Source organism: Macaca fascicularis, chromosome 15 (genome assembly GCF_037993035.2).
Source record: "Macaca fascicularis isolate 582-1 chromosome 15, T2T-MFA8v1.1".
Classification (NCBI taxonomy): Eukaryota; Metazoa; Chordata; class Mammalia; order Primates; family Cercopithecidae; genus Macaca; species Macaca fascicularis.
The window spans coordinates 127,159,382-127,178,963 of record NC_088389.1 but is presented as its reverse complement, the minus strand read 5'-3'; the positions used below and the strand labels follow the sequence as shown (position 1 = coordinate 127,178,963).

Genomic DNA, 19,582 nt, shown 5'->3' with positions numbered 1-19,582 from the left:
CTATTCTCTTTGACATTTGGCAGAACTTTCCTGTAAGTCACTTATGTCTGGTCTTTTCTCAGAGGGACATTATCAACTACTGACTCAAGCTTCTCCAATGGTTATAGATTTCTTCAGTGCTTCTTTTCCTTTTAGTTTTTTTTTTTTTTTTTTTTTTTTTTGGCGGAGTCTCGCTCTGTCACCCAGGCTGGAGTCCAGTGGCACCATCTTGGCTCACTGCAACCTCTTCCTTGCGGGTTCAAGCGATTCTCCTGCCTCAGCCTCCTGAGTAGCTGAGACTACAGGCACGTGCCACCATGCCCAGCTAATGTTTTGTATTTTTAGTAGAGACAGGGTTTCACCGTGTTAGCCAGGATGGTCTTGATCTCTTGACCTTGTGATCCGTCCACCTCAGCCTCCCAAAGTGCTGGGATTACAGGTGTGAGCCACAGTGTCTGGCCCCTTTTTAATATATATTTTTAAGGCAGTGTACATTTAAACACTTTGGCATGAAATCATTTTTATTATACTCCCATATTTTTCTAATATTTGAATTCTCTTTAACATTGCCCTATTTTTCATTCCTAATGTTTGAGTTTTTTCTCTACTTTTCTTGATTCATTTCACCAGTGGTTTGCCTACTTCATTAATCTTTTTCAAAGAATCAACTTTTGGCTTTGTTGATCATCTCTATTGTGTTTTTTTAATTACTCTTTAACTTCTGTTTTTTATTTTTTCCTTTTATTCTAGTTTCTTTAGGATTAGTTTGTTGTCCTTTTTTAAAGTTGGAAGCACAGACAATTAATTTTCAGCTTTTCTTCTTTTTCAATATAAGCATTTTTTACACTTTAGCAATGTCCCACAAACTTTGATATGTAGTACTATTACTCAGTTCTAATGGATGTTGAAACAGCAGGACTCTGGGGATGAAATATGAATATAAGTTCATTTATTTGAACAATACTCATTCAAACCCACTTTGAGAACCATTTTTTTCTTCATATTCTTGAAAGGCGACTAGGAAAAGTCTCATGATTCTTCTAGTCTCTCTTGATAATAAAAAAAATCCTGGGGTCACTTCTAGCCACTAAAAAGAGACAAACAAAAAGTTAGTTTGGTAAAGTCCACGTAATGAAAAAAAAATTAAGACTTCAACACTTGTTCAACCCTAAAGACTTCTCCTTTCGGAGCTCACATTTGGTACAGGCAAGTGGTTGGCAGGGGAAAATGTGGGGGTGATTGCTTCTTTTATATGATTTATGCCTCACCTTCCTCTCCTACTTTCTAAGCTGCTTCCAACTTCTTTAGGGTTGATTTGGAAAAAGAGATAAAAATAAGGAACGAGGGCCAGGCGAGGTGGCTCACTCCTGTAATCCCAGCACTTTGGGAGGCCAAGGCGGGCGGATTACTTGAGGTCAGGAGTTTGAGACCAGCCTGGCCAACATGGTGAAACCCCGTCTCCACTAAAAATACAAAACTTAGCCAGATGTGGTGGCGCTCGCCTGTGGTCCCAGACGCTCGTAAGCTGAAGCAGGAGAACTGCTCGAACCTGGAAGGTGGAGGTTGCAGTGAGCAGAGATGGCACCACTGCACTCCAGCCTGGGTGACAGAGCAGACTCTGTCTAAAAAAAAAAAAAAGGGAACAGGAAAGGTCTTATTTAACCAGCACTGCCGTGAGATTGCAGAGGTTCTCCTTGGGTGTCTTTCTCTCTTGGGTGCTTTTCTGTGTTCTTCAAAGTCACTACTTTCCGTTAGACATCCGGCTGTTCAGATCTCCTCCTGGGGTCATCTTGATAGTTCCGCTGGCTTTCACTTACCTATGACCTACATTTACACCAGAGGAAATGTGCATCCTTTCCTAACAGTAAACTCTGGGAGTGAAGTGGCCCCAAAAGTGTGAATCTTTCCTATTACATTTCAGAGCAGTTAGCCATCCATAGTACCTCCCCTTCAGATATCTAAAGTTTGAGTCAAATAGTTCACCATATCCCACAAATTCTAGGGAATGCATACCAAAATTTCCAGGTGATCCCTCTGAAGCCCCTTTTGTTTATCTGGAGGAGAGACATGCCACTGCAATAGCTGTGTCAAAAACATCTTCTCTTCCTCTAATCTCCCATTGCCAATCCTTTTATATTCTACATGTAGGCGAGGAATTAGGATAGTAAAATCTGTGTTAATGACTTCCTTTGGTAATCTTACATGGAATATTACCTTATAAGAAAATGTGGGCTTTGTCATCTTAGGACCAGCTGAAACCGTCTGTCTAAACACATTCCATTTTTGGGGTCTGTTGCATATTTACTTTCTAGTCTTCATCATTGTTGGGAACAGGCCCCCCAAAATCTGGCTATAAACTGGCCCCATAACTGGCCATAAACAAAATCTCTGCAGCACTGTGACATGTTCATGATGGCCATAACGCCCACACTGAAGGTTGTGGGTTTACCGGAATGAGGGCAAGGAACACCTGGCCTGCCCAGGGCAGAAAGCTGCTTAAAGGCGTTCTTAAGCCACAAACAATAGCATGAGCAATCTGTGCCTGAAGGACATGCTCCTGCTGCAGTTAACTAGCCCAACCTATTCCTTTAATTTGGCCCATCCCTTTATTTCCCATAAGGGATACTTTCAGTTAATTTAATATCTACAGAAACTAAGTTATCTTAGTTATAATATCTACAGCAAGCTAATGACTGGCTTGCTGTTAATAAACACGTGGGTAAATCTCTGTTCGAGGTTCTCAGCTCTGCAGGCTGTGAGACCCGATTTCCCACTTCACACCTCTATATTTCTGTGTGTGTGTCTTTAATTTCTCTAGTGCTGCTGGGTTAGGGTCTCTCCAGCCGATCTGGTCTTGGCAATCATGATTTTTTCTCTGGCTCGTAAGTTATTTAGAAATGTGTTTTTACATTTCAGAATATATCATCCTTAAAAATATTCTTCAATACTGATTTCTAGGTGGAGAACATTTTTACCTCCTTGGTTTAAAAAAAAAAAAAAAAGAGGTTGGGCATGGTGGCTCATGCCTATAATCCTAGCACTTTGGGAGGCCAAGGCGGGTGGACTGCCTAAGCTTAGGAGTTTGAGACCAGCCTGGGCAAAATGGTGAAACCCCATCTCTACTAAAAATACAAAAAAATTAGCTGGGCGTGGCAGCGTGCGCCTGTAGTACCAGCTACTCGGGAGGCTGAGGCAGGGGAGGGTGCAGTAAGCTGAGACTGCACCACTGCACTCCAGCCTGGGCAACAGAGCAAGACTCCATATCCAAAAAGAAAAAAAAGCCATTTATCATTTATGTAGTTAATTTATTTGTCCCTAAAGCTTTTTGCATTAAAGCTTGTTTTGTATAATATTAATATTTTGAGCTACCCCAACTCTTTCATTTTTTGCCTCCTAGTCTCCATTTCTTTAGACTTTTCTCTTATGTTTTCTACTTGGCCTTTTTGTCCTGCATTTTGGATTGTTTATTTAGATCTTTCAGTTCACAAATTCTCTAGTAGGGTATGTTGAATTTGCTCTTTAAGTTACCATTGAGTTTTCCATCTCAATAATCAATTTTATTTTAAGAAGTTCTGGTTCTTTTTAAAAAATCTGTTTTAACAATGCCTTGTTTCCTAAGTTTTCAGTTCAGTTTTTAAAAATATCAACATGTATTTTAACCACACTTTATAAACCCCTTTCTATCGATTACTTCGATTAGCTAAAATTTCTAGGGCTCTATTTCTGTTGTTTGTTTTCTCTCCTGGCCCTTGTTCATGATGGCTTGTTTCTGTGTATGTTTTGCAGCTTTAGGGTTGTGAATTGTTAGATGAGACTTTATCTCCAGAAATTCCGAGGAGTCCTTGTTTTAACGTTTCCCTCTAGAAAGGATGTGTGTGCTTCTTTCTAGCAACCTAGATGCAATTAACCGGGCACTACATTACGCTACTATCTTGGCTTGGGGTTTCCTAGGTAATGCAGATTGTATACATTCAAATCCTAAATTTGAGGGCATAGCTGTGGTTTCAACATTTCAGATGGAATTAACAATACCCCTTCAAAAGTCCCATGCCAAGACAGACAAATCCTTCTTCATCCTCCTCCTTTTCTGCTGTCCAGACTTTTTTCTTCTAGCTCACCTTGCAAGCTTTCTGATTTCAAATGAGAGGCTCCGTTTCAAGGTGGGACGTTGTGGGAGCTTAAGACTATGTCTTCTGCTCCCAGAAGCCTGTTAAAATCCAGACCTTTTTGTAACTGAGCCAGACAAATGTGTCCAGGAAAGGAGTGGTATAAGTGCCATCTTAATAAACTAGTTTTCAGTTCCTTCCTTATTTTTGGTCTATGAGTATTTCACATACTTCTTGAAAGCTCAGCTATGTATTTTGAGATTTATTTTTTATTTTTTAAATGTTTATAGATTCAGAGGGTACAATACAGGTTTGTTACATGGATATATTGCATAATGGTAAGGTTTGCGCTTCCACTGTACCCATCACTCAAAAAGTGAACACTGTTCCCAATAGATAATTTTTCAACCCTCACCTCTCTCCCATCCTACCCACTTTTGGAGTCCTCTGTGTCTATTATTTCCTTCTGCATGTCCATATGTACCTATTAGTTAGTTCCCATTTTTAAGTGAGAACACGTGGTATTTGATTTTCTGTTTCTGAGTCATTTCGCTTAGAATAATGGCACCCAGCTCCATCCATGTGGCTGCAAAAGACATGGTTTAATTCTTTTTTTTTATGGCCGCATTATATTCCATGGTGTTTATATACTACATTTTCTTTATCCAGTCGTCTCTTGATAGACACTTAGATCGATTCCATGATGTTGTTATTGTGAACTTCACTGTGATAACATACAAGTGTGGGTGTCTTTTCAATATAATGATTTACTTTCCTTTGGATAGATACTCAGTAGTGGGATTCCTGCATCAAATGGTAATTCTATTTTTAGTTCTTTGAGAAATCTCCATACTGTTTTCCATAGAGGTTGTACTAATTTACATTCCCATCAACAGTGTATAAGCATTGGCTTTTACATCTTGAGAGTTTTTATAAACATATTTCAACCAGTAGTTCTTGGTGTTTTGTTGCAGGATTTTTATACTTATCTGACATGAGGTATTAAATGTTCTATTATTTGAGTCTATTGAGTCTATGAAGTAAAAATGGTGTTGCTGAATATTCTAACACTTACTCTATATATCTTTCACTATACCTCGTTCAAGCCTCAAATTCTTCTTTCTTTGGCTGGAGCTTTTTTGCTGTGTTTTGCTTTATAATTGTGGTAAGAAAGAACACATTATATAAAATGTACCTTCTTAACCATTTTTAAGTGTATGGTTCAATAGTGTTAAGTATGTTCACATTGTTGTGCAACGTTGAGTTTTAAACTTTAAGATTTAGGTTATTTGTGGCAAGGAAGGACAGATCTATTTTATCTTCTTTCTCTTGCCTTCACTCATCTTTGCTTCCTTCTTCTTTTTTTTTCCATTGGCTGGAACAATGTATGAATGGAGAAATGCTGCAACCTAAAATCATCTAACTGAAACTCAAAGACTTAATTTCTCGTGTTGTCTTAAGAGTTTCACATCTATTTTTCCTGGAGCCTTTTTGCTACATTAACTCACAATTCTGGAGATCTGTCAATCACATACAGATATGTATTTGACTCTTGTAGTATGAAGATAAAGAGAGACTATTTTTTGGCAAATTACTGGTGGGTTTAACCTTCCTTCCATGAGCCTCTTTTGAAATGGCTGTGTTATCACCATCTGTGTTATTTTTTTCTCTTCTGTAGTTATAATTGGCTTAATTTTTGCTAGATCCTCCTTTGCCAAAAGTTTTGTATGTGATTCAGTTCATTTATGTGATTTATCTAACATCACACATATTAACTACAGGAATTCCGTAATATTTTACAAGATATTCAATTTAACTTTGAAGTGACTGGACTGACAGTGGTAGATGTCACAATATCAGCACCTACACAAGGATGTCAATGCAGAGACAAAAGCTACTGTTAGGTGGGGGAAGGAATATTTGAGGATATCTAGTTTTATGAAGCAACTAGTTCACTAGGACATATTTTCATGTCATGATTATTTCTGCTTCAGTATACATTGTAAGTACAGCAGTGAGGTTAAATAATAAACACTCAGAAAATGAGGTATCCTCCTCTTTTGTTAGTCACAAGGGTATTCCTTCAACCAGATGATACCTTCCATTTAAACCAAAATTTATTTCTGAATTTGCTTATCCCTTCTAATTAGAGGTCAGCTCTGTCAAGAGCTACATCTTAACTCAATGGACCTCTGGAAAAATAAGACAAAATTACACAACTAGTCATTTCAGAGAGGGGAAAAAAATCAAACTTCTTCCCTGGTAGTTGTAGGGGAAAAAAATAAGCTTGATTAAAATGTCAATTTGCATTTTGATTTTAGAGACAATGTGAAAAGAGATATAATCCATCAGTAACAAGAAGCAGATTTTTCTAGATTTTAAGATTTCCAATATCAAGGTGTATGTTAGAATCAAGAATTACAATTATAATCAGTAGTGTTTTTTGCTGTGTCGCCAGATTGGAGTGCAGTGATGCAAACTTGGCTCACTGCAACCTCCGCCTCCCAGGTTCAAGCGATTCTGCTGCCTCAGCCTCCCAAGTAGCTGGGACTACAGGCATGTGCCATCACATGCCCAGCTAATTCTTGTATTTTTAGTAGAGACGGGGTTTCACCATGTTGGCCAGGATGGTCTCCATCTCTTGACCTCGTGATCTGCTCACCTCGGCCTCCCAGAGTGCTGGGATTACAGGCATGAGCCACCGCGCCCGGCCTATTAGCCAAAATATTAAACTGACATAATGTCTATGTAGAATGCAACTTTCGAGTGGATGCATTCCATTGATAATAACAGTAATAACAACACATATATTCCTTACTATGACCAGTCACTGTTTTAGGAGTTTTACTCATCTTATTTTTTACAATTACCCTTTTTAGGTAGTTTACTATTATTAGTCTCACTGTTACAGTGATCGGTGAGGACAATAAAACACAGAGAAGTGACCTGGCCAACATCTCACACAGAGATGGCTGAGTTAGATGTTTCACTTAGGCTTAAAGTTACTACCTGGTGGTAAGCAAACAAGTTATATTTTAAATGAAGCATTTTATGAACACATACTACTGGTTTTTAGTATCTGCCAAAGAATTGAGATCTATTTGCAGAGCAAACAGCCATATTGTTTTCTTAAGACACTACTGTAGGCAGAATAATGATCCCCCAAAGATGTTTATTTCCTAATCTCTGGAATTCGTGAATATATTAGCTTACATGGCAAAAGGATTCCGCTGATGTGATCAAGGGCAGAGGCCTGGAAATGGGAAGATGATCCTGGATTGCTCAGGTGAGCCCTCAGAATCTTTTCCAGCTGCCATCAGCGGTAGACTTGAGGATGGAAGGGTCGGAGATGGCACGTCACTGGCTTTGAAGATGCAGGAAGGGGCCAAAGGCAACGAATGTTGACAGAAGCTGGCGAAGGCAAGCTAAGGATGGTCCTGTGGAGTCTCCAGAAAGGAGTGCAGCTAAGGTTACACCCAGTAGTACTTCTGACCTACAGAACCGCGAGACAATAAATGCAAGATGATATATTTGTGCTGTTTCAAGCTACAAAGTTTGTGGTCACTGGTTATTGCGGCAATAGGGAACGGATACAGGCCCCGTCAGGTATTTCACTCAATCCATGAAATACCTTAGAGTATGCAAATGGTAACAAGCGCGGAAGCCACTTACGGATCCCTCTGTCTGCGCTGCCTGGGAGCGTCAGGGGCCGTGTACCTCCTGCACCTCGCGGGTGGGCGCGGCTGCCTCAGATGCTCCGGGCTCAGAGCAGACGGCTGAGTCTCCCGCGTTCAGCGACCCGCCAGAAACGTCAGAGGGACGAAGGAAAACTTTACACTTTAACAGTATTTTTACGTTTATTCCCAGCAAATGTTGTTGGCTTTGTATTTAAAGTATTTATGATTCACTACAAAGTGTAGGATCCAAGAAAACGCGCTAGTTTCACTTGGCACCTGTGGGTGTCCCGGGGAGCTCTCCAAGGAGGGACTGGCTCCTGGAAGTTCCTGGGGTGCGGCACCACCACGGACGAACCAAGCTCCACCGAGAAGCCAAGAGCCGCGACCGCCGGGACGCCCTCTGCCAGGCCTCCACCGCCTCAGTGGCCCTTCACAGCCACTGCCTTCCCAAGCCCCCCAGTTATGACCAGCGTCGCTCAGCGCCCGGCCCACCCAGCGACCTCAAACCTCGCGACACTCGCAACTCCCGCGGCCCTTCCTGCTACAGGCCTCCTAGGGGCGAGACATCGGGAAGATGGCTCCGCCCACGGAAAGGAAGATTTCGTTCTCGCGAGATCCCAGTGACAATTCGGCAGCCCGTTCTCGCGGGATTTTCCAAGGCCGGGATGGAAGTTGCGGGGTTAGGAGACTGAGGTCAGATCCTGAGGAGGAGATTTGGGGGTCGCAATGCTGGCCTCGTGTTCTCCACCGGCGGCGGCGGAGCCCGAAAGAACTAGGTGAACACCGCCTTGCCAGCCTCACACAGCGTCCCGTGGCTCTGCCGCCGCTCCGGACGTCGCCCTCCCGTTCTCCTCGGGTTCCCTTAGTCGCTGCCTTAGCTGGGATCCCCCTCCTCCTTCCCGTGGCTTCGGGTTGCCGGAGAGCGATGCTCGGAGGGCGACCGGAAGTGGCGTTGGCCGCCATTGGCCCACCGGCCAGCCACCTCGCTGTCCTCCGCCTTCCGGGTGTTACGTGCAGCCGGGCTCGGCCCCTCCCCCTGGCCGGATGGATCCCTCGGCGCCACAGCCCTGCGCGGAAACCGCGGGCAAAGGTACCAGCTCCGCGCTCGCCCCTTACCCAGAGGCCTGTCTGCTGCGTCGCGTTGGACCAGTTCTCGCCGGTGCCCTTCGGGTTGGGGTTTGCCCTGTAGATCGTCTTCAGTGACAGCTGCAGATTGTGAACCCCCTGCAGGCCTGGGACCAAATCTCCGATTCAGTGTTGAGAACCTGGACTCGGGGGTCAGCCCCTGGGATCTAGTGCTGCCTCTGACAGTTACTTGCTGAGCAACTTTGGGCAGGTTCCTCATTTGTAAAACTGGGTTCATTACTAGGTTCTTGTGATTTTTAAATGACGTGGACAATACGCAAAGCATTTATGTGACCCCGCGTCTGGCCCATATTAAGCACTCAGTAAACGTCATTTTCATTCTTTATCGTTGTATGCCCAGTTGTTAGTGAATGGCAGACGTTTGTTGTAAGTAGGTAAATGAAGGTTGAGATATTTAGTTCAGTGGAGGTTTATTGCCTATTGAGTCAGGGCATTATATTCTGCCTTAAATAGGAGGTTTAAAGAAGGTGTGATAATCTACCACAAGTCATCTGGGATGCCTTCTGGCACCCAAATGAATAGCTTTCATTAATAATTGTGCTGTATAACAAAAGCTACCGGGTATTGAGTGATTTTCCTGAGCCCACCAATATGCTGATTGTTTAACTACTTGCTTTCTTTTGAGGAAGATATCAATCTCATTAACTAGATGAATTCAGAGCTAAAGCTCAGAGAGGGCAAGTTACAAGCCTGAATTCTGAGGTCTAGGAATTGATGATGCTGTAATTCAGGGGCCACACATATAAATACCTATAGGAGACTGGCAGCTAAAAATAAATAGATGAAGCTGCCAAGTGGAGATTATGGTGACTGGGACGTTCATTCCTTCTGATAGATCTAGTCACTCTGGTATTTATTGGTGGAAGGAGCAGAAAGCTCCAGGGCCCCGAGGTAGGAACATGCTTGAGGAATAGCGAGGAGGCCATTGGAGTGAAAGAGGGAGAGAGAGACCCCATCACCAGAATGAATTGAATTGATAATTAGTTTAAACCAAAACAAATGATTTCGACTCATTAAATTATAGGAGACTTAACCCTGTTAAATCCAACAGGAAATCCTCACAATTTAAGCAGTTGTTCTGTAGTTTGGATATTGAGAGATTCCATTTCTAACTCAAACTTAGCTGAATTTTTTTCATTCTAGAAATTACCCAAACTCAGAAACCAAAAATACTCCAATAAGTTGTGTGATTCCCTTAAGGTTTTGTTTTTTTTTTGCGCTTGCTGTACACTTATCTGAAATACAGTTCTTAGACCCCTTTCCCTTTTAAATTACATTTCTCAATACTCCCTTCTCATAGCATTTTTCTTCCAATGCACTTTTTACAGTTATGTATATGTTTATGTACTTTTTAGTTTTCTCTCTCGCAAGATACCAAGGATCTATGAGATCGATAATTTGTAATAGGCCAGGCGCAGTGGCTCACACCTGTAATCCCAGTACTTTGGGGAAGCTGAGGCTGGAGGATAGTTTTAAGTCCAGCCTGCAAAGTAAACGAGACCCTGTCTGTACTAAAAATAAAAATTTTAGCCAGGCATGTTGGTGCACACCTGTAGTCCCAGCTAATCAGGAGGCTGAGGCGGGAGGATGGCTGAGCTCAGGAGTTGGAGTTTACAGTGAACTATGATTGTGCCATGACACTCCGGACTGGGCGACAGAGAGACTCTTGTCTAAAAAAAAAAAAAGAAAAAGAATGTGTAATAAATTCACATGTTCATTGAATGTCTGCTGTGTGACTCTGTGTTGGTCCTGGGGATAAAATTTATAACAGTACAAACTTTTTCTTGGGAAGGAAATTACTCTCTAGTGGAAGAAAAAGACAAAAACAAGTGGACATGATAATTAAATGTTATGGTAAGTGCTACAGAGGCAATAAAATGATGAGATATAGAATAATGGGGTACCCTACTCTAAATAGGTGGACTGGGAGCAGAGAGCCTGGTTAGGCTTAATTTAGGGAGAGTTGATGGTGGCATGCTTTAAGACAGAGGTCAGCAAACTACTGTCTGTGAGCTAAGACTGGTCTGACATTTCTTTTTGTAAATAAAGTTTTATTGGAATACAGCTCTGCCCATTTGTTTATGTATTGTCTGGTTGCTTTTGCATTACAAGGGCAAGAGAATGTATGGCCTACAAAATCTAAAGTAACGAATAGCTAATGACTGACTCTACAGAAAATGTTTGCCAGCCTTTGCTTTAGTGAGATGGTGGCATGGAGGAGAGTCATTCATTTTTGAAGTAAAACCAGGCCATTCTGACAGACTGGATGTAAGGAGTAATATTAAATGAGGTTTAAGGGCTAACTAATGGTTTTCTACTTTGAAAAGTTGGTTAGATGATGATGCCAATTAATGAGATGCAGGAAAACTATTAGTCACCATCATTTTTGACATTAGTTTTCTTCATTTTATACTCATTATGTGGTATAATATTTGGTGAATAATTTGTGCTTAAATCACGTGTGTTGAATAATCGATAATAAAATGAGTCTTAAAAAATGATAGGGGAGGCAAACACATAATGGGAAAAGTAAGTAATGGGTTAATAATTGTATAAGGGTTGCTTTAGGTTTTAAGGTGCAAATAGTACTGTTATGAAAATAGGGCCCATTGACCTATATGTTGTTTTACTTGTACAGTGGATCAAGGCTTTAGTTTGACATTAAAACACTCTTTTAGAATGGTGTAACAGTTGTCAACAGTTTGGGTCCAGAGATTAGAGTGGGAGAGAACGTTTTTCCCTGTGTACTCATTATTGTTATGGTAAAATAACCTCATCAAAGTTAGTGGCTTTACTTTTGAAGAACAGCTGATGGATGAGGAACATAATGAACTATTCTTGCTTTAGATAGTATAAACATGTCATGTTGTAATCTTGAGTGTTACAAAAATCTAACTCGAGGTCATCAGGAAGACCCTAGGAAACTGCCAGTGGTTATCTGATCTCAGTGAGAAATGTTTAAGAAAAATAATTCCTAGTATTCTTATATTTGTGGCCATAGAATTATTTTTGGATTCTTGCCATAAGATTCCATTTGGAAAATTATTTTTACTTAGTTTTTTTTTGATACTTTTTAATTGTATCGGTAGTATACTCTATAGACCTCCTCCTCATTCATAGTGGTATATTTTCTGAGAAAATAAAATAGATAGCTGTACAGTTAATCTCAGAATAAGTTCATAGAGAGAGAGGTAATACTCTTAGCAAAAAGAGATCTTAGAATTCATCTCTTCAAATAATTATTCAAAACCCAGAAGAGAAAAAGCTGTGACATCACTGTAGTTGAATTGGAGGTTCCTGTGGTTAGCTGTATACAAGCAGTGGTTAAAGTAAAGGTTTAGAAGCAGCAGTATTGCAGTGAAAAGAAACAGCTGTTTCTAGAGAAAGGCAATGGAATAACTATAAAAAAGCGGACAGATGAACCACAAAGCATTGCTGCCCAGAGGATTTTAGTTTACTCATTACCAAGTCCTATTCACGATTACTCTACCATATCATGAAATATATGTATATATATGTTCATGAGTCAGCAAGAATATTTTAGTTGGTGGTTCTCAACCCTGGCTGTGCGTCAGAATTATCTTTTGAATTCAACAATAACAACCAAACAAAACAATAAAACCAGATACCCATGACCCCTATCTACTGAGTAAGAATCACCAGAGGTGGTGTCTAAGAATGTACATTTTTAAACTCCAGGGAAGATGATGACACACAGCCAGGATAGGAGCCACTGGAAATAAAGTATGTACCCTTTATTCTGTTTATTATAGGAGAATATCTGAAAATATATTTTAGAAAAATATCTATACATGTTATAATTTATCTTGTTCCAGTTTTTTGGAAAAGGCATTTATGTGAGGTATGTATTTTTTCTCATAGCTGTGGATAAATGAGGTGTTACTTTATAAGCTAGCTTTGGAAACTTTATTTTCTTTATTATTGCAGACATATGGCATCCAGGAGAAAGATGTCTTGCCCCTTCTCCAGATAATGGAAAACTTCGTGAAGCAAGCATAAAATCTGTCACAGTGGATGAAAATGGCAAGTCATTTGCAGTTGTCTTATATTCAGATTTTCAAGAAAGGAAAATACCTCTTAAACAGCTTCAAGAAGTAAAATTTGTTAAAGATTGCCCTAGGAATCTTATATTTGATGATGAAGATTTGGAAAAACCTTATTTCCCAAACCGAAAATTTCCATCATCTTCTGTTGCTTTTAAATTATCTGACGATGGAGACTCTATTCCTTATACCGTCAATAGGTATTTGAGAGACTACCAAAGAGAAGGAGCCCAGTTTCTTTATGGACATTACATCCATGGAAGAGGGTGCATTCTTGGTGATGACATGGGACTTGGAAAAACAGTACAGGTATTTATTTTAATTATGTTATAATTAAAATTCAGTAAAGTCACTTTACTGTGTACATGAGCGGATACTATCTGTAAATCTCTATTTTTACTGCTGTTATGGTAGCTATTTTGTGTGTGCGTGTGTATGTTTGTGTTTGTCTCACCAACTAGATAGTGAAGTCCTCAAAGTTGAGGACAGTGTCTCAGTTATTTTACCATTCTTCAGTACCTATGAAATATTGTATTCAAAAATAATGTTTTGGTACCACTTGGTTTGATTTCACCTTTGATAATACAGGTACTAAGATATCAGTATATTGGAAGTCATTTAACTTTCTTAATACTTTATGGAAGGAAAACATTCTAATGTTTGCTATGCATGGCTAAATTGTTCCTATAGGCCTTTTGTGCGTATTGTTTGAAGTTTATCATGTTAGAAGTTTCTTAATCTGGAATCCCTGGGTCACTAGGGGTTGTGTTTGCGAACTTTAGAGAGACTTCCAAATTCCCTAAAATGTATACTAGAATTTGTACACACACATACATTCCTAAAGAGGCGATTTGTTGTAGTTATCTGTTTCTGTATAACAAATTATGCTAACATTTAACAGCTTAAAACAGTATTCACGTATTGTCTCACAGTTTCTGTGGGTCGGGAATCCAGCTGCTGCCTAGCCTGGTCCTCCAGCTTTGCCTGTCACAGGGCTGCAGTCATCTCAAGTTGACTGGGGAAGATTCACTTCCTAGCCCACCTGTTTGTTGGCAGGATTCAGTTCCTTGTTGGGTTCTTGGCCTCAGTTTCTTGTGAGCTATTGGCTGGAGGCCTCCTTTGCTTCCTTGCCACATGGGTCTCTTCATGGAGCATCTCACACAAGGTAGCTTCAAAAAAGGAGAGCAAGTTGGAGGGCAAGAGATAGCACTAGTAAGACAGAAGTCATGGTCTTTGGTGATGTAATAACGGAAGACACATCTCTCACTTTTGTCGTATTCTCTTCATTAGAAGCAAGTTGCTAGGTCCAGCCAGAACTCAAGGGAAGGAGATTAAACAGAACTGGGAATACAAAGAGGTGGGTATTATTGGAAGTCCTGTCAGAAGCTGCCTACTACAGGGTCTTTAGCTTTCGTTAGATTTTCAAAGAGGTTTGTGATCCAAAAAGAACAGAGTTTTGAATCTATATTTTTTTTTTGGATACGGAGTCTTGACCTATCGCCCAGACTGGAGTGCAGTGGCGTGATCTGGGCTCACTGTAAGCTCCGCCTCCTGGGTTCACACCATTCTCCTGCCTCAGCCTCCCCAGTAGCTGGGACTACAGGTGCCCGCCACCACGCCCGGCTAATTTTTTGTATTTTTAGTAGAGGCGGGGTTTCACTGTGTTAGTCAGGATGGTCTTGATCTCCTGACCTCGTGATCCACCTGCCTCGGCCTCCCAAAGTGCTGGGATTACAGGTGTGAGCCACTGCGCCTGGCCTGAATCTAGATTTTATACTAAACAATCACTTCAGATTTTCAGGAGTGTGTGCCTAGTTTGTGATTAAGTTATGCTGCTTCCTTTCTTATTGAGTTTAACCTATTTTCTTCTTCATATTACGTCCATTAGTTATTGGAACTCAAAGGTAAGTGAAAAACTAAATTTAACCTTTATAAATAGCCAAATTTCAGACACCAATGATGGAATAAGGAAAAATAAAAGAAAAAAAATAGCCAAATAATGCTACTGTGTGTAAAGGTCTGGTGTGAAAAGCTAGGCTAAAATAAAGTCTTTCAATAATCGTATTACCATTAACCCTACTCTATGTTCCTTCAAGTCTGGGATAGTTTAGACCTGCACATTGGATGTCCTAAATGATTGTTTGTGGAATAAATGAATTTGCTTTTCATTTATTCCACAATCATTTAGCACGCCGGCCTGTAGGTGGAGGATAGACAGCAAGAATAAAGAAAGGAACCTTCAAGAAACTGCTATTGAAACTGACCCAACAGTCCCACAGACAGTTTTGTTTTTTTGTTTGTTTGTTTGTTTTTGGATAAACATAGAAATTGACCCTTCTGGTCCTAAAGCTTTAAACTTATATTTGTTTCATCTGAGTTCCTTCTTCAGGAAAGGACCCCCAGGCCTCTCAAACAGTATCAAAGAACTGAAACTCACCACATAGAGTCCAGACAGTGAGACACCAGGCCTCTCATTCATCAGATTACTTCCTTAGCCCTCCCAAGTTCGTGTTTTCCCATACATTGTTACGTTTGTTCCCTGCTGTAAAAACTCCTAATTTTGGTCAGGGATGTGGATTTGAGACTGATCCTTGGCTACAGAGCCTGATTAAAGCGTTTTTTGTTGGCAATATGTGTTGTCTCAGTGATTGGCTGTCTGTATGGTGAGTAGCAGGTCTTAGACCGAACCCGTGGTATTTCAGTAACAGCATCTGTGACCAAGGTTACAGATGAGTACTAGAGGAAAATTAATTAATTAATTAAAGCCCTGCTGTAACTATTTTCACGTACACTTTTACTGTTTTTGCCTGTGGTAGAATGTTTGTTACCACAATTCTTTGATTAGCCAATGCATGTTCAACTTCAAAATAAGAAACATGAGACTGGGTTTGGTGGCCCACGCCTATAATCCCAGCACTGTGGGAGGCTGAGGCCGGCGGATCACAAGGTCAAGAGATTGAGACCATCCTGGCCAACATGGTGAAACCCCATCTCTACTAAAAATAAAAAAATTAGCCAGCGTGGTGGCGCACGCCTGTAATCCCAGCTACTTGGGAGGCCAAGGCAGGAGAATCACTTGAACCTGGGAGGCAGAGGTTGTAGTGAGCCAAGATTGTGCCACTGCACTCCAGCCTGGCAAAAGAGCAAGACTCTGTCTCAAAAAAAAAAAAAAAAAAAATGAGGGTACTACATACAAAAAGTGATCTGTTTCGGAACCACCATCCTGCAACTTAAATACAATTCGAATTCAAATTCTTGTGCACATTTTAGTCTCAAATTTGAAGGCTGTCTTTCATCTCTGAGGCCCACGTTAAAAAGAAATTTATTTTGCAGTTCATAGGAGTGTATTTAAAGGAGCTGATTTTACTGCAGAATTTTGTGTCACGACACACTGTAATCATTGAAGGACTTGGAGATGCTGTAGTACATGCTGTCGGTGTGCTGTGCAAGTCTTTAGGGAGCCCATCTGAAGATTAGGAAGTGGTTTCTGTACTAATTTTGATACTCAGCCGGATTTGTCTGATGCTTAGGGACCTAGTTCTCTGGTTATTGTTGTTATAACTCAGGGAATAATTTCTACATAGATAGGTGGTTTGAAAGACCCATTTAAGATAGAGCTTTTATAGATAGATAAACCTTCTATAGATATGACTAAGCCAGTTGAACAAATGTGAATGATTACTGTGCTAAGATTTCAAAATGTAGTAAAAATTGGTAATGAAAATAGGCCATTGACATTTACTCTTTGAGCTATAGTTTTATCTTCTTTTCTTCTTTTTTTTCCTTTTTCTTGATTTCATCCCTTAAGTTTCCCCCTTTTCATATTCTAATTTGGCCATGATATGAAATTGAAGTCTTTTTTTTAAGCTTGTTTTACATACCAAATAAAGTTTCCTTCCCTCATTTCAAATTTAAAAGTAGGTGAATTTAATATTTTGCATTCTACAGGGGATGAGAATTGAAAAATGTCCATTTGTTCTAGTGACGTAGAAATCATTGGTATGCTGAACAAGAGCCATTTTGCTGGAGCTTTCAGACACAAACCATAACGGAGTAGGTGAAGACATGGACACAGAACGTGTATTTATCTCTTTAATAAATGGCTTTGAAAGGGAATGAAAGTGACCTAGTAGTAGCTGAAGAGAGGGATGAGAATTTGTGGGGGTCTCTTTTTTATTTGTTTTGTATTGTTTGGGGATAGGAAAGACTTGAGTATTTTTAAGTGAATTGGAAGGACAGATCTGGTGAAGAGGGCACAGATGAATATGCAACATACATAATGATATGCCCATATACATACATATACTTCTGTAAACACACACACAAACATACATAAGCAAAAAATGGAGTCACATAATAACTACTATCTTATAAGCAGGTTTTTTTGGTCAAAGGTTATAAACTTAATTTTTCCTGAATATCTTCTAACAGTTTTCTAAAATACAGAAGAGTTAAAAGAATGGTACAGTGAAATGCCATATTCTCACCACTTAGATTCTGTTAATATTTCATTATACATGGTTTTGTAATATGCATCCAACTTTTGTTGCATTTTAAAGTAGCAGACATTAATATATTTTATCCCACATACACGCATCCAAGAAAAGATCATCGCAACCAAGAAGATGAACATGTCTATCACTCCCAGATCTCCTCGTGTCCATTGTGCCCTTGGTGTGTTTAACACCATGCAGTTCATCACCTACTATTTTTACTTTTAGTGGGACTGAAAAATTAAAGATACTTGGGAGGAACTTTGAATACAAAATCCAAGATTTTTATGACTGTCTCCCAATATTTCACAGAATTTTCACATCGAATTCAACAGGTAACTTGAAAGTGAATCCCTTTTGTACATTTACGTGATAATTAGCTAGTGTAAGTACAGTAAACAATTTCAACTGGAGTATACAGGTTTGGGAACCTGATCTTTGTTAATCAGACAGCTCGGTGATAGGAAAAGAGGTGAGCGGGTGCGTACCGTGGAATAGTGGTTCTCTAAAGTGGGTCTTTGGGTCAGCAGCATTAGTGTCACCTGGGAGCTTGTTAGGACTGTAAATTCTGGGGTCTCACTGCAGACATACTGAATTGTGAACTCTTGGGTAGTAGGAGAGGATGGCAATCTGTGTTTTAACAAATGCTTCAGTTAATTCCAAGGCCCACTCAAGTTTGAGAGCCTTTGCTCAGACGGTATGTTTTTCAGAGGGGAGAGAAAACTTTGATTATCTGGTGAGTTCAGTAAACATTGGTTAAGGGATGTTTAGTCTATGTGAATCTTTTTTTCTTTTTTTGTTTTTTTGAAGTGGGGGTCTCACTCTGTCATTCAGGGTGGAGTGCAGTAGCGAGATCTCAGCTCACTGCAACCTCCGCCTCTGGGGCTCAAGCGATCCTCCCACCTCAGCCTCCCAAGTAGCTGGGGCCATAGTCACATACCACCACGCTCGTCTAATTTTTTGTATTTTTGGTAGAGATGGGGTTTTGCCATGTTGCCCAGGCTGGTCTTGAACTCCTGAGCTCAAGTGGTCCGCCTGCCTTGACCTCTCAAAGTGCTGGGATTACAGGCAGGAAGTACTGTGCCTGGCCTCTGTATGAATATTTATACATAGGATTATGACCATTTCATTGTTTAAAAAAATACTTTTAGAAATGGAAATGATGTTAGAGACAATTTTGTTCAGCTTTTTAACTTAGTACATAAAACAGGCACAGGAATAACTTCCCTATCTAGGGTCAGGCACAGAAGTGACCATTTTCATTTCTGTTCTGGAACTCTTTATTTTTTCCCCTTCTATCATTTACTGCCTTCATCTTTTGGCTTAATAATACAGTTAATTAAAAGCCTTTTATTCAATTTTTAACCATTCGTTCAATTGGTTGACATTTAATAAGTAGTCAGTCTGGGCCAGGTGCTGTGATTGGCACTGAAGAGCCTAATATAAATGCATATGATACCTACTGCGATGGTTAATACTGAGTGTCAACTTGATTGGATTGAAGGATCCAAAGTATTGATCTTGGGTGTGTCTGTGAGGGTGAGCCAAAAGAAATGAATATTTGAGTCAGTGGGCTGGGAAAGACAGAGCCACCCTTAATCTGGTGGCCACAATCTTACCAGCTGCCAGCGTGGCTAGAAAGTAGGCAGGCAGAAAAATGTGAAAAGAGAGACTGGCCTAGCCTCCCAGCCTCCATCTTTCTCCCGTGCTGGATGCTTCCTGCCTTTGGACTCAAGTTCTTCCGTTTTGGAACTCGGACTGACTGTCCTTGCTTTTCAACCTGCAGACGGGCTGTTGTGGTACTTTGTGATCGTGTGAGATAACACTTAATAAACTCCCCGTGTATCTCTATGCCATTAGTTCTCTCCCTCTGGAGAACCCTGACTAATACACCTGCCTTACAGAGTCCACAAAAGGAAATGAGGCCAAGAACCATGATCCAGTCTGGTAAGTGGGTTGGAGGGAGAAACAAGCCTGCCTGGGGGTGTCAAGGAAGACTCCACAGGAGGCTGGTGTTTTCACACTTTGCTTTTGGAAACCCACCAAACTATGAGTTTTGAATTGAGTTTTAATGATTTTTATTTTTTGCTGAAGGCGTAGCTCTAATATACTATTTG

The 19,582-nt window shown here is 40.4% G+C and overlaps 2 protein-coding genes across 18 annotated transcripts in view; one reads left to right on the top strand and one right to left on the bottom strand.

Moving 5' to 3' along the window:
* Positions 1-906: 906 nt before the first annotated feature.
* LOC107127548 (putative uncharacterized protein ERCC6L2-AS1) lies at positions 907-8,742 on the bottom strand. The gene is made up of 3 exons (XM_065530872.1): positions 7,758-8,742; positions 7,299-7,578; positions 907-1,066 (listed from the first exon to the last, which is right to left on the bottom strand). Exon 1 carries the CDS (start codon positions 8,723-8,725, stop codon positions 8,315-8,317), a length of 411 nt encoding a protein of 136 aa, XP_065386944.1. The 5' UTR covers positions 8,726-8,742; the 3' UTR covers positions 907-1,066; positions 7,299-7,578; positions 7,758-8,314.
* The window catches only part of ERCC6L2 (ERCC excision repair 6 like 2), a 136,515-nt gene continuing 125,351 nt past the window's right edge, over positions 8,419-19,582 (top strand). For 12 of the 17 annotated variants that reach the window (XM_065530871.2, XM_074017990.1, XM_045372872.3 and 9 more), the window contains exons 1-2: positions 8,419-8,852; positions 12,857-13,281. In XM_065530871.2, the coding sequence (XP_065386943.1) occupies positions 8,807-8,852; positions 12,857-13,281 (471 nt within the window). In that variant the 5' untranslated portion in view covers positions 8,419-8,806. Of the gene's footprint in view, positions 8,853-10,344; positions 10,763-12,856; positions 13,282-14,262; positions 14,330-19,582 lie in introns of those variants that run through there. The other 5 variants (XM_074018001.1, XM_074017993.1, XM_074017991.1 and 2 more) reach the window with 2 other exon arrangements.